General features: G+C 35.1%; 2 protein-coding genes across 2 annotated transcripts; both read right to left on the reverse strand.

Moving 5' to 3' along the window:
* Positions 1 to 464: 464 nt before the first annotated feature.
* Positions 465 to 3,811, reverse strand: LOC21408430 (putative pentatricopeptide repeat-containing protein At3g15930). The gene is made up of 2 exons (XM_010098897.2): positions 1,504 to 3,811; positions 465 to 1,041 (listed from the first exon to the last, which is right to left on the reverse strand). Exons 1-2 carry the CDS (start codon positions 3,663 to 3,665, stop codon positions 537 to 539), a joined length of 2,667 nt encoding a protein of 888 aa, XP_010097199.2. The 5' UTR covers positions 3,666 to 3,811; the 3' UTR covers positions 465 to 536.
* Positions 3,812 to 5,052: 1,241 nt separating this feature from the next.
* LOC21408431 (zinc finger BED domain-containing protein DAYSLEEPER) lies at positions 5,053 to 8,398 on the reverse strand. The gene is made up of 2 exons (XM_010098898.2): positions 8,133 to 8,398; positions 5,053 to 7,345 (listed from the first exon to the last, which is right to left on the reverse strand). The coding sequence occupies exon 2, from the start codon at positions 7,327 to 7,329 to the stop codon at positions 5,281 to 5,283; it is 2,049 nt and encodes a 682-aa protein (XP_010097200.1). The 5' UTR covers positions 7,330 to 7,345; positions 8,133 to 8,398; the 3' UTR covers positions 5,053 to 5,280.
* Between the last annotated feature and the right edge of the window lie 3,851 nt (positions 8,399 to 12,249).

Below are 12,249 nucleotides of genomic sequence, written 5' to 3' on the forward strand. Positions count from 1 at the left end.
TCCCCTTAGCCTACTGTTTGTTTCGCGAGAAAATTGTTTGAAAGAAGTCCAACTGCACGAGAAGTGAAAATTGACACTGATAGACACAGTGAGAGATGAAGTTCAAGGCGTTTTTGACGGAGAACGGCGTAAATCTTCTGGAGAAGAGGTTCCTACCAGCCCTAGACAGGATGGGGAAGATCTGCCACCTCTACCTCACCAGAGACCACGCCATCTTCCTCCACAACCTCCTCAACGGCGACGGAATCCAATCCGTCGCCCAATTCCGCCGAGAAGCCCTCTTCGACGACTACCGGATCTCCAGCCAGAACGAGGACCGCATCGCCTTCGCCGTCGACGTCTCCCTCCTCCACCGAGCCCTCCGCAGCAGCGTCAGCATATGCACCGAATTCGGCAGTGGTCCGACGGCGAACCGCCTCCACATCAAGCTCGTCAAGAAGCTCCCGGCGAATTCCTCCCAGCCGATGCCTTTCCTTACCTTCGAGACCAAGGGTTTCAAATCCGCCGTGATTCAAGACGTTCCGATCTCGAAACCGTTATCTAGGGCTCACCTTCTCGAGCTCCAAACCGCTCTCGACGCGGCACAGGATTTGCCTCCGACTCTGGTTCAGGTCCCCGACCTGAACCAGCTCCAGAGCTTCGTTGATCGGATGAAGCACATCGGCGAGTTGCTGAACGTCTCCATAACCAAGTACGGGGAATTGCATATGCAGATTTCGACGACGTTTATCACGCTTGGCGCCGAGTTTCGGCAATTGCTGGTGATAGGAGAGCAGGCTGATGCTCCGGTAGAGGATCGGAATCTGAGTGCTCAGGCTCGATCCTCTAGGGCAATTTTGAGGGGAGATGCACAATCTGTTCAAGTTAGTGTGAAGCACTTCGCTAAGAGCCTTTGTTACCACTTGGCCAAGCCGGATTGTGCTTTCTATGGTATTGCTCCTCAAGGTGCTTGCTTGACGGTGATATTTCAGTTCTTCATCCCTGGTTCGCGTCAAATGGACAAGTCTATCAGTCTGCATTGCCGGCTTCCTGTGCTCGACCCTGGATCGAGTTAACAGTTTCCATGTTAATGGGGTTTCCCTTTGTGATCAACTATCTACAAGACTACAACTTTGAAGTAGAATCGTCATTTTGATTATCTTGTTACATAAAGTTTAATTTCAGCAATGAGGTCTCACTATGTAACCATTACATTCCAGAAATGTCTTCATTGACTAGTTATATGTCTTATCTTTCTAGTTTCTACTAGTTGGTTTGTTTAATATTGATTGTCAGATAATAGAATTGAAAGAAATTAGAAGTTATATGATGTATATGCTTTTTTTTTTTTTTTTTGTTAATGGTGGAATGAGATCTACAGTGTCTATCAATAAATATTTAGTAAAATAACGTAGACAACATCTTGATCATGCTCGAAGCCAAGAATTGATATTATAGCTGCCATATTTAGGTAGTTTCTAGATCATGTAATCGATTTTACAATAAATTCGATATCAGACTTACCAATAATCTTTACATGAACATGATCCATGCCTGAAATGATGGAACCGAGTTCGGTCTCTAACAATTACTTCTCTACTATACACCTTTGACACTAACTTTGCCATACGATGACAATCCACACACATCCTTAGGTTCTTCACAATTCTGATTGTCACACCAGGCTTAGAACTAAGCAGGCCAAATGCAATAGCCAACTTCTCGCTGTGCCGGTAGACTGAGCTCTCCTTATCCTCTTCCCCGACGTCAAGAAACACCTCAGACATATCAGGTGTATATCCAGCGAATTTCAAATTGCTTGTAATTTTCTCTAACTTCAAATATATTTCTTTCGATTGAGGATGTGACTGGTCTCCAGCTACAAATTCGTGAACCATACCATTCATCTCTATCAAACTACAACCAGGGATCTTCTTAATTCCCCTCTTTAGCATCATTTCTCGTAGTTCACGCAAACTTTCCAATTTATTGCAAGTTGCATATATATTGCACAAGAGAACATAAACAGCACTATTACCAGGTTCCAATTCCAGAATGTTTTTAGCCGCCAATTCAGCCATTTCTGCATCTTTATGAATTCTACAAGCACCGAGAAGAGCTCCCCAGACAACTGAATTTGGTTTCACTGGCATGTTCTGTATAACTTCATATGCTTCTTGTAGATGCCCTGCTCGACCAAGCAGATCGACCATACACCCATAATGTGCAACATTCGGTTGAATACCATGTTGGTTGATCATACTAGCGAAAAACCTTCGTCCTTTGTCAACCATGCCTGTGTGAGTACAGGCACAAAGAACACCAACGCAGGTTATCTCATCTGGCATAATTGAAGCTTCTAGCATTTGAGAAAACATATCAAGAGCTTCCTCACCATACCCGTTAATGGCAAGGCCAACAATCACAGCTGTCCATGTAAATTTGTCTCTTTGCATTTCATTGAAAATCTGCAGCCCTTTTTCAACATTTCCACACTTAAAGTACATATCTACTAACGCATTTCCAACAAAGCTGTCTTTCTTGATCTTGTGCCTGTCAATATAAGTATTGATCCATTCTCCTAGTTCAAGTGCGCCTAGATGAGCGCAGGCTGTGAGGATGCTCACTACAGTGAACTCGTCAGGTTTTATCTTTGAAGTCTGCATCTTGCGGAAAAGTTCCAAAGCCTCTTTGAACCGGTTCACTCGCAGGTACCCATCAATCATGGCTGTCCATGAGACATAGTCTCTTTCAGACATACGATCAAAGTACTTCCGAGCTAAATCAACTTGCCCAGAATTGGCGAACCCAGTAATGATGCTGGTCCAAGAAATTACATCACTTGTCTTCATGTTCTCAAAAATATCAAGAGACACTGTCATTTCCCCGCAAGCCGCATACATAGCAATCAAGGCATTTTCCAAAACTAAATTAGGCTGAATCTTGCACTCCTTGATATATCTATGGACCTGCTTTCCGGTATCTAAATCCTTCAATTTGGAGCAAGCAGAAAGCACTAAAGCAAAGGTAACTGAAGTGGGAAACACTCCCTTCTCCATCATTGCTTTGAAAAGCTTCCTTGATTCATCAAAATGCTTGATCCTGTTGTAACCCGATATCATCACATTCCAAGTGACGACGTCCCTCTCACAACTCATATCAAAAACACCGCTAGCCATATCAATCATGCCACTCAAGGAATACATATTTACCAAAGCATTTTGGACAAAGACATTTGAATCGAACCCGTATTTAACCACGTGACCATGCAACTCTTGCCCATATGCCAAAGCAGTATCACGCTTAAAGCCCTTGAATAGGAACGGGAACGTATAGTCATTAGGCTTCACATTCCTTCTTAGCATCTCCAAATACATCGAAACCCCATCTTTAGGACGATTTAGCCTAGAGTAGCCTTCGATCATGGTGTTGCAAACAAAAACACTTGGTTCAGGAATTTCATCGAACAAGCGGCGAGCATACAACATGTTGCCGCCTTCATGCTCACATGGGAAGGCGACAATCTTATTTTGTACCAACGGAGATGACATAATGCCCTTCTTGATTGTATGGGCGTGGATTTGCCTGAGTTGGTCAACGGACTTGCAGTTCTCAAAAAGAGTCGTAACTGGCAAGTTCTCCAAAGAAGGCAAGTGGGTTGCAGCTTGGGATGCCATTGACATCATTTTCTTGAAAGTTGAGGGATGAAAAACTGAAAAGCTTATGGGTAATGCATACAAAGAAGCCGTTGTTAAAAGGTGTTATAATGTAGTGTAAATTTTCAATGGGGTTTTATTTTTCTTGAGACGAGATTTGAGGATAAATGCTGACAGAAGTCATGTAAGCAAAGAACCTGTTTACACTGACTCGTTCTAAAATATCTACTGGCTATATATTTTTTTAAAGGTAGTAAAGGGACAAAAAAAAAAAAAAGTAAATAGTAGAAAATAGGCTTAAGAAAGTATATAGGTCAATTTTTAGTTATAAAAATTAATAGGTCATAATTTATTAAGTTATAGTTTATAATCAGATAAATTATGAATAAATTTGTCAAGTTATGGTTCATAACCAGATAAGTTATGGACAAAAACTGCGAATAACTTGTCAAGTTATGGTTCATAACCAGACAAGTTATGGACGAAAACGGTAATTTGGCCTATTTATTAACTTATATAAATTATTGGCCTATTAATTTTAATTCATCTCAAATCTTGACCTATTTCTCTCTTTCTCAAAAAAAAAAAAAAAACGTATAATCTATATTGTTTTAGAAAAGGTAGTTAAATAAACTGTTTGAAGAAATAATACAATCTTTGTTATAAATCTAATAAATATATGTATATGGCTGTTTTCCTTTTTTTGTCATTCTCGTGTAAATTTTCTAATTTTTATGTCTTCGTCTCAAAATTTGCTTGTTTTTTCTTTGAGGAAAAAAATTTGCTTGTTACAGCAGGTTATAGTGTAGTAATGAGAAAATTAAATAAAGAACTACCCTAAAAAATGCGTGTTTAAATTTTTACAACTTACTCTTAATTAATATATATATATATTATATTAACTACTTTTAAATTTTAGGCCTCGTTCACTTTATAAATTCGAGTTTTCATTTTGAATTGAGATGTGATATTTTCTTAAAGCTTTTAACTATAACAAAAAAAGTCAGATGTGACATTTTTTAAGAACTTTTATAGAAATTTAGAATTGAAAACTCAAAATTAACCTTAATTGTTCCATACCTAATGAAGGCAAAAATTTGGACTGCCAGAAAACGACAAATTATTATCTTTGCTTAGGACTGCAAAAATAAAACTATCCGTCTCCTGAAAATGCTGTCATTTTCATGAAAAAAAGCACAATAAAACGACCAAAAACAATTAATGAAGACGTTTGTTCTTTTCTTTTTCAATTACGGCTTACAAGGTTAAATGAATCAAATTTTACGGAATTAAAGTTTTATTTTTTTTTTCTTTTTTCTTTCCCACCAAGTGCCTGAACTAGAAGCTTGAGCGAATAAAGACGTAACAAGACAAAATATGGGGAAAATGAAGCATGCTATTGCTAGGCGGATGCACGTTGGAAAGCCACAATTTACCCTTGCGGCGATTTACTGAATGCAATAATAGAAACAATTCCTAGCACAAGCACAATACAATCCTGAACTATATGAACATCCTACGATAGATTAACATGAACACGACAAAAACAAAAATTAATGACGAACATTGGTGGCCCTCAAAATCAATCAAAATGAGGGCATTCAATGATCTACCTAGAGGAAGAAAATACAAACTAAACCTAAATCTAAAATTCCATTCTGACAATTGCATTTGTAACCTCAAACGACGGTGAAGGCGTTTGGGTTGACGACCCATGTTGCAGCCAATCCTTTGCGCAGATAAGGGCCTCAAGCGTCACTGGATGCAATGAACTCCGGTACTTATCCACCACCTTTAAATTAGTATCAAACACAGAGTCAGGAGCAACGGTGGAAACTGGAATTGACAATATATCAGAAGCCATCCTAGATAGAGTTGGGTATTTTGATCTGTTTTGATTCCACCAACTCATAATATCGAACTCTTGCACCCTGGGAAGAAGTGGCTCTTCCAGATACTGATCTAGTTCTGACTTCATTTGCTGACTGCTTGTAATCTCGGAGAGATAGATTTCAAAATCCGAAAGCCCGTCACCAGTAGAAATAAACGGACCTTCATAATCATGGACATCTTCTTGATGTGTCTCTGAATCAATCATGTGCTCGTTGCCATTGTCCATGCTTGGTTCCGGTAGCGCCAGCATTTGCGTCATGTAGTCAATAAAAAGTTCATGGATGCCGTCATCAACAATCCTAACCCATGTCTCAGCATTCTCACCATAAATCTTGGAGAAGGTAAACTCCACAAGCTTCATTTTAAACCTCGGGTCCATAACTACAGCAATCGCTAAAACCAGGCAACAATTACTCCAATATTTATCAAACCTTTCATGCAAAGGTCTGATCAAGTAGCTGATAAATGGATCCTCGCTCATGGCTGCTTCCATCAAATCCATTTGAATTTTTGACACTTCAGGAAAAAATGCATTTGCAGTCGGGTAGGTTGCGGCAGTTAAGACATTAGCTGCATCAAACAAATATTTCAAGTATGTGCAGAGAATTTCTACCTGCTTCCATTCATCTGTCAATGGAGTTATATTGTAATCAGGATCCGAAGTATCAAAGCAAGCAAAGACTTCTCGTAGTTCACAAGCTGCCACCAGCATATGATAAGTGGTGTCCCATTTAGTTTGGTCGTCAACTAAAAGTTCCTTCATGCTAGGAACTTGGAGTTGTTGCTTTAGCTCTAAAAACTTCTCTTCTTGTGATTCTGAAGTTTTGACATACTTGACATTATCACGGATTTTACTAATAGTTTCTCTCATTAATCCCAAAGCATCTTGTGCAAGCTGACTAAGAACACGAGCAAAGCAATTTCTGACTAATAACTGACCATTCAGCAGGATCTGATTCTTTACAGAAAGAAAGCTTCTGAGATTATCAAATGCCGTCTCATTCAGAAACGACTGATCGAGTGTGAGGGAATACAACCGGCCTTCCAAATTCCAATCAGACAGGCAAGCTACAATAGCTTGATTGAAAGAGTCTGCTGAATCAGGAGATGGCACCATTGCAACATTAAGAATCCGGCGGTGTAAATTCCAGTCAGCATCAATGAAGTGCCCTGTTAAAAAAACATAGCCCAGGGTTTGATCTGAAATCCACACGTCCAATGCAAGGCTGACTCTTCCAGGAATCCCATTGACAAGATCCAAAAGGCTTTGCTTCTCTTTCAGATACATAGCCACACAATCCCCTTGAACAGTATTGAAGCTTGGCATACTAAACTGTGGCTGAATTTTTCGAACAAAATCAACAAAACCAGGTTGCTCCACAATATGAAGTGGATACTCGTGCAAGATAATCATCTTAGCAATCTCATGACTACAGCGATTCTGGTCAAAATGGGAGCTTGGAACTACAGAGGAAGCCCTGACGCGTTTCCTGGGGCGATTAGTAGCAGCAGTCTGTAAACCAGGTGTAAATGCAATTTGCTGATTGTTCTGACGACTTTCCGGGCAGATCCCAAGGTCAATATGTCGTTTGAGGTGGCTGGTTCCAGCTACCTTTGAACCAGTAATGTAAGAAAAGGTTTTCTTGCACTGCTTACAACAGGCCTTAACGCAATCAGGACTAACTTTTTCCACCGTGAAGTACTGCCATACAACAGATTTCTTCCTCCGACGCTTGTTGGGCTGTATTTCTGCTATGGTTACCTCACTGTTTTCGATTGGCACTATTGTAAGAGTATCCATCCGCAGGGAACAGGATCTTAGATTTAATCCAAGAACAGGAAAGAGAGATAATAATCAGCAATAGAAAGATCAAAACACACTTAAAATATTTATGGGATCGTTTCCGCTTCAAAAGATATAAAATCACAACTGAAGATTAACACATTGAACCCACAAACCACACAAAATTGAATAATGGCTGAAAATCAAGCAGCAATTCTGGTGACATTCAAGCGGCTTTTGGGTAGAGACCGGGAGCGTAAAATGTCAACCAATTGTACACTTTTCTATAAGCCCTTTTGCACACTCGGTTATCGATAGGAAGAGACATTTGAAAAGTCCTATTAACAACAAATATAGACTTAACACATCAAATCCTTCTAAGGATAATCAAACCAGAACGGCTCTATCCGCAAACACAGACCTTTAACATTACTTGTGTCTTAAGCTACAATGTAGGACTATATAATTTCCTCGTATATACAATTTTTGGCTTGAAAAAACAAATGAGAAAAGTAATTCTGCAAATATATGCGGAATTCTGGCCTAATTTCAAAGTAAATATGCCCAAATTTCCAGTTCAAAGATACAATGACAGCATTTAAAACCCAAAAAAAAATTAAAAAATAAATAAATAAAAGAGAGAAAGTTATCACCCATTAAATCAACGACGTTAAACAGAGAAAAAAACCATAATTAAATATACATATATATATTTAAAAAAAAAACTAACAAATTCAAACGGAGAAGAAAAATTAACGAATTGAATCTACATCTTAAAGGGCAAAAAAGAAAATAAAAAGAGAAAAGTTCGAAAGTCTCACCGAGAATCGCAATCTGAAGATTCAAAGTGGCGCCCTTTGCAAATCGGGGGGAAAAAAAAAAAGGAGGGATCGTGTATTTTATTGATTTAATTCAAAATTTTGAAAAAAACAGAGGTTGAAGACGGAGTTGATGGGCTTGAAATTGGGGTTGAAAGTTTAGAGCTTTGGAGGCAAACCCTAATGGACCAGAATTAGGGCTCTGAGCTTTTTAGGGCCTAGTTGGAGGGCAGCACAATGACGGCGACAAAAAAAACAAAAAAAGAAAAAAAGTTTTTGGACTCTGTTAGGTATAGTGTTGGGGTCCATTTTATATTGAAAAATAAGTGCTTTGATGGCAGAGTTGATCGATATCTGCGGCCACCGATGAGCCTACAGAGTCCTGATTGAATCTAGTCCTTTTAGACCTGTGAGCCTATGCGTAGTTTCTTGTGCTGTAACGCTGAGGATGACAACTTTGTAAAAGAACCAATAGTTATATGCCACGTGTAATCCGACGACTAAGAAGTGGGTAATCTTGTAAATATGATTTTGAGCATAATCTTTTGTCACGAAAAGAATTTAAGGATTTTTAACAATTACTCCTTAATTTATTGGGTTTTAGCAACTTACTTCTTATATTTTTAATTTTGACAATCAATCTCTTTAAGTTGTAAAATTATTATATTATGATCAAAATTTTTATTAGAATTGTGGGATTAAAAGTTGATAAATTAAAAGATTTTATTACATTTGAATTGAGATATTAAAATCTTTTATTGAACGTGATTTTTTGACACTAATTTAATACAATTATCGTCTAAATAAGACATATTATAATAATTTTATAAGTTGAAGGGGTAACTTGTCAAATTAAAAGTTTAGATGGCAAATTGTTAAAACTATACAAATTCAAAAAATAAATGTGTAAAATACTCAAAATTTAAAGGTCAAATTTTAAATATTTATACTTGGTTGTTAGTTTACACATCTCCCTTTTTTTTTTCTAGAGATACTGAATTTCATTAATCACTAGAAGTATTTACTACAACTAAAGCTACCAATATATATATATATATATATATCAAACCATCTCGTCTACCTACACTGCACAATCTCACACTGCTATTTTTACGTCACGACATCAAACTATCAAACCTCAATTTTAAATCGCTTACCTCATAATTGGTGGTTTTAGCTTTTTTTTTTTCTTAAACTGTGCCACCTCGTCCCACCAAACTGCGGTTTCAAACCGCCCAAAATTTATACAGTATGAAACATAATTTATAAAATGTGAATTATGATGATGATTGTTTGATGTTGATAATCATTTTATAGTTTAAACAAGATAGTAAGTAGATAATAATTATCCAAAAAACAAACAACAGAATGAGTTTTATGTTTTTCATATATATTTTTTATGCATTTTCCAACATAATTCTAATTAGGCATAAACCGCTCGCGTTTGCTAGTCTCAAACCATCTTGCCAACCAATTAAAATGATTATAAATTTGAGTTTTTCCCAAACCGCGAGAATTTGGCTAAAATAACTGAGTAAAAAAGTAAAATTAAGAAAATGACTTTTTAATTTTAATTTTATTTATTTTATTTAAATAAATTCTTAATTATATAATTAATATGTATTATTAACAGAGGTGCCATCCTTCTTAAGGCCAAATACCAAATTCGAGCTCTCCTCCTTCTCCTCCCTTCTTTGAGCCCTCACGAATGACCAAGAAGACAAGAGAACGACCCAAAATCCTCATCCCCCTCTCTCTCCCCCTTCAGAACCTCCAAGATCTCCTCTTCCCTTATGCTGGAGTTTCCAAATTTTGTTCTCCAAAAAGTTCTTCTAATAATTTATTATTCTTCAAAGCACTTAATCAAACAAAATATGACAAAAATTTCTTCAATCTTGCGGATCTAGAGCTTTAATAGCTAGGGAGAATAAATGTGAAGAAATCAAAAAAAAGTTGCCATGACTGAGCACTTCGTGAGGGAGGAGAAACGGAGCTAGCTTCAGAGAGGGTTTTGGGTTCCTTTTTTTCGTTTTTCTTAACTTTGACAATAAATCTACCCATTTATAAACAACAAAATTAAAAATATCATAACTACCTAATAAGCGGACTGCCACAATTTCATCGAGGGAGGTATAGCCATGTAGCAAATATGATCACTCATGAGACTATTTCTAATGTAAATATTAATAATAATTGTATATTTAACATTAAAAAAGTATGATATGATATGTTATTTTCATTCTTACTGCAATGCATAATGTTATTTGAGATGCTAAATCAACTTTTTCTTGTAACTATTAAATCTTGAAAGTTATAAAAGTAAACTTTTATTTTTAAAATAATTAGAAATTACAAAAGTTGCAATGATTACATGAAAAAAAGTAAACATTCCATGACAATCAAATGTCAAATTTTTCATATGCTATACTTGGTGAGAAATGTACTACAAAGTATAGCATGTGAGAAATTTAGCATAACAAATAGCATTGCGTTGGAGAGTTTTTTTACACTCAAATACTAAATTTACAATTGACACATCAATTATAGTATTACATTGAAGATGCTCAATCTATCTATTTTCCATACTACTAAGTCAGAATTGGTTTCGTGCCCCCACTTTTTTTTCTTTTTATTTAAGCTTTTCCTTTTAGTTTTTCTTTTCAGTTTCCTCTTTTTTCTTCCTTATTTTTTTCTTGTATCTTTTAACTTTTTATTTTTATATATTTTCAAATATCCCATTTAAATACTTTTTTTATAGTTATAAAAAAATATTCTTTTTAATTACACTGTTAAATTAATTTATTATCAAATGTATTTCTACATAAACAACGTTTACTTATAATCCATATAAATTTTAGCTTCAGTCGCGAGAGAGAGCAAACCAAGCACCCTCTCACTTGAGTTAATTAACTTTTATATGTTAGAAGAAGTATAATTCTGACAGAAGGATACATTAGATTTAGATGGATATTTTTATGAAGTATGATGAAAAATTATTTAAAAGATGAAAGCTGCAATTTTCATGGTTGCATGTATAATGTAAAGGTAAATCTACACATAATTTCATCATAAAGGTAGTATTTATACCCCAGTTTAAACGGAAAGAATAGTTTTCATCGTGATATTTATTAGCCATTAACAAAAATAAATAAATAAATACATAAATAAAAGATTTCTTTAGTGAAATATAAATACTAAAGTAGAAATAGAGTAAAATTAAAAATAGCAAAATCTTATATCATTTTAATTAAAATAACGACTATACATATTGAAAAAAGTAATCACTAAATAGTATTAAATGTAGTATTTTTCTTATAATTATTAAGTCATTTTTGTTATTTTTCTAATATTTTTAAAATTTTGTTAATATTCTTTAGAGAGAGGAAATTTCGTTAAATTTCAATTTAATGTATGAAATTTTGTCGCGTAACTATCTCTAAATAAAACAAAATGATAAGGGAGAAAATTAAAAATTTTATCATTAAACACTATTTTATTTCTATTACTCTTATAAATTATCTCATACTACTAATAATTTATAAGTTATCTTTTTATTACCTACAAATTATCTTTTGTAATTTATAAGTAATTTATAAGTTATATTTCTTCATCTGTAAATTATTTTTTATAACCTGTTATTTTTTCTGATGATATTAAAATTTTTTGTAGTAGTAAAAATAATTTTTGTTGGAAAAAATGACGATTAAACTTGAAAGGCGCGTTTAGAACTTGTTCCGAAATGATTTTATTTTTTGTATGAAAATGAAAATGAAAACGTTTTCAATCTCAGACAGAAATCATTTTTGAAAATGTGTTTGGTAGTTTTATCAAGAGATTATTTTCAGTGTAAAAAAACCTATTAGTGTATCTCTTTATCTCTCTGCTTGAGAGAGAAAAAAATAAAAATAAAAAATAAAAAATGACTAAAAGTTATTTTTTATTTCTCTCTCATTTTACACTAAATCAAAAAATTATTTTTATTTCTGTTTTTTATTTTTATTGCGCGTTTTCATTTTTTATTTTTTGAAAACCGTGAAAAAAAAAAAGGAATTAATTCGAAATTTCTCGAATAATAAAAGTCAAAATGATTTGGGCCTTGATGAGCCCAAAAGTAAAACGT

The sequence above is a fragment of the Morus notabilis genome, unplaced genomic scaffold, assembly GCF_000414095.1.
Source record: "Morus notabilis unplaced genomic scaffold, ASM41409v2 Scaffold843, whole genome shotgun sequence".
Taxonomy (NCBI): domain Eukaryota; kingdom Viridiplantae; phylum Streptophyta; class Magnoliopsida; order Rosales; family Moraceae; genus Morus; species Morus notabilis.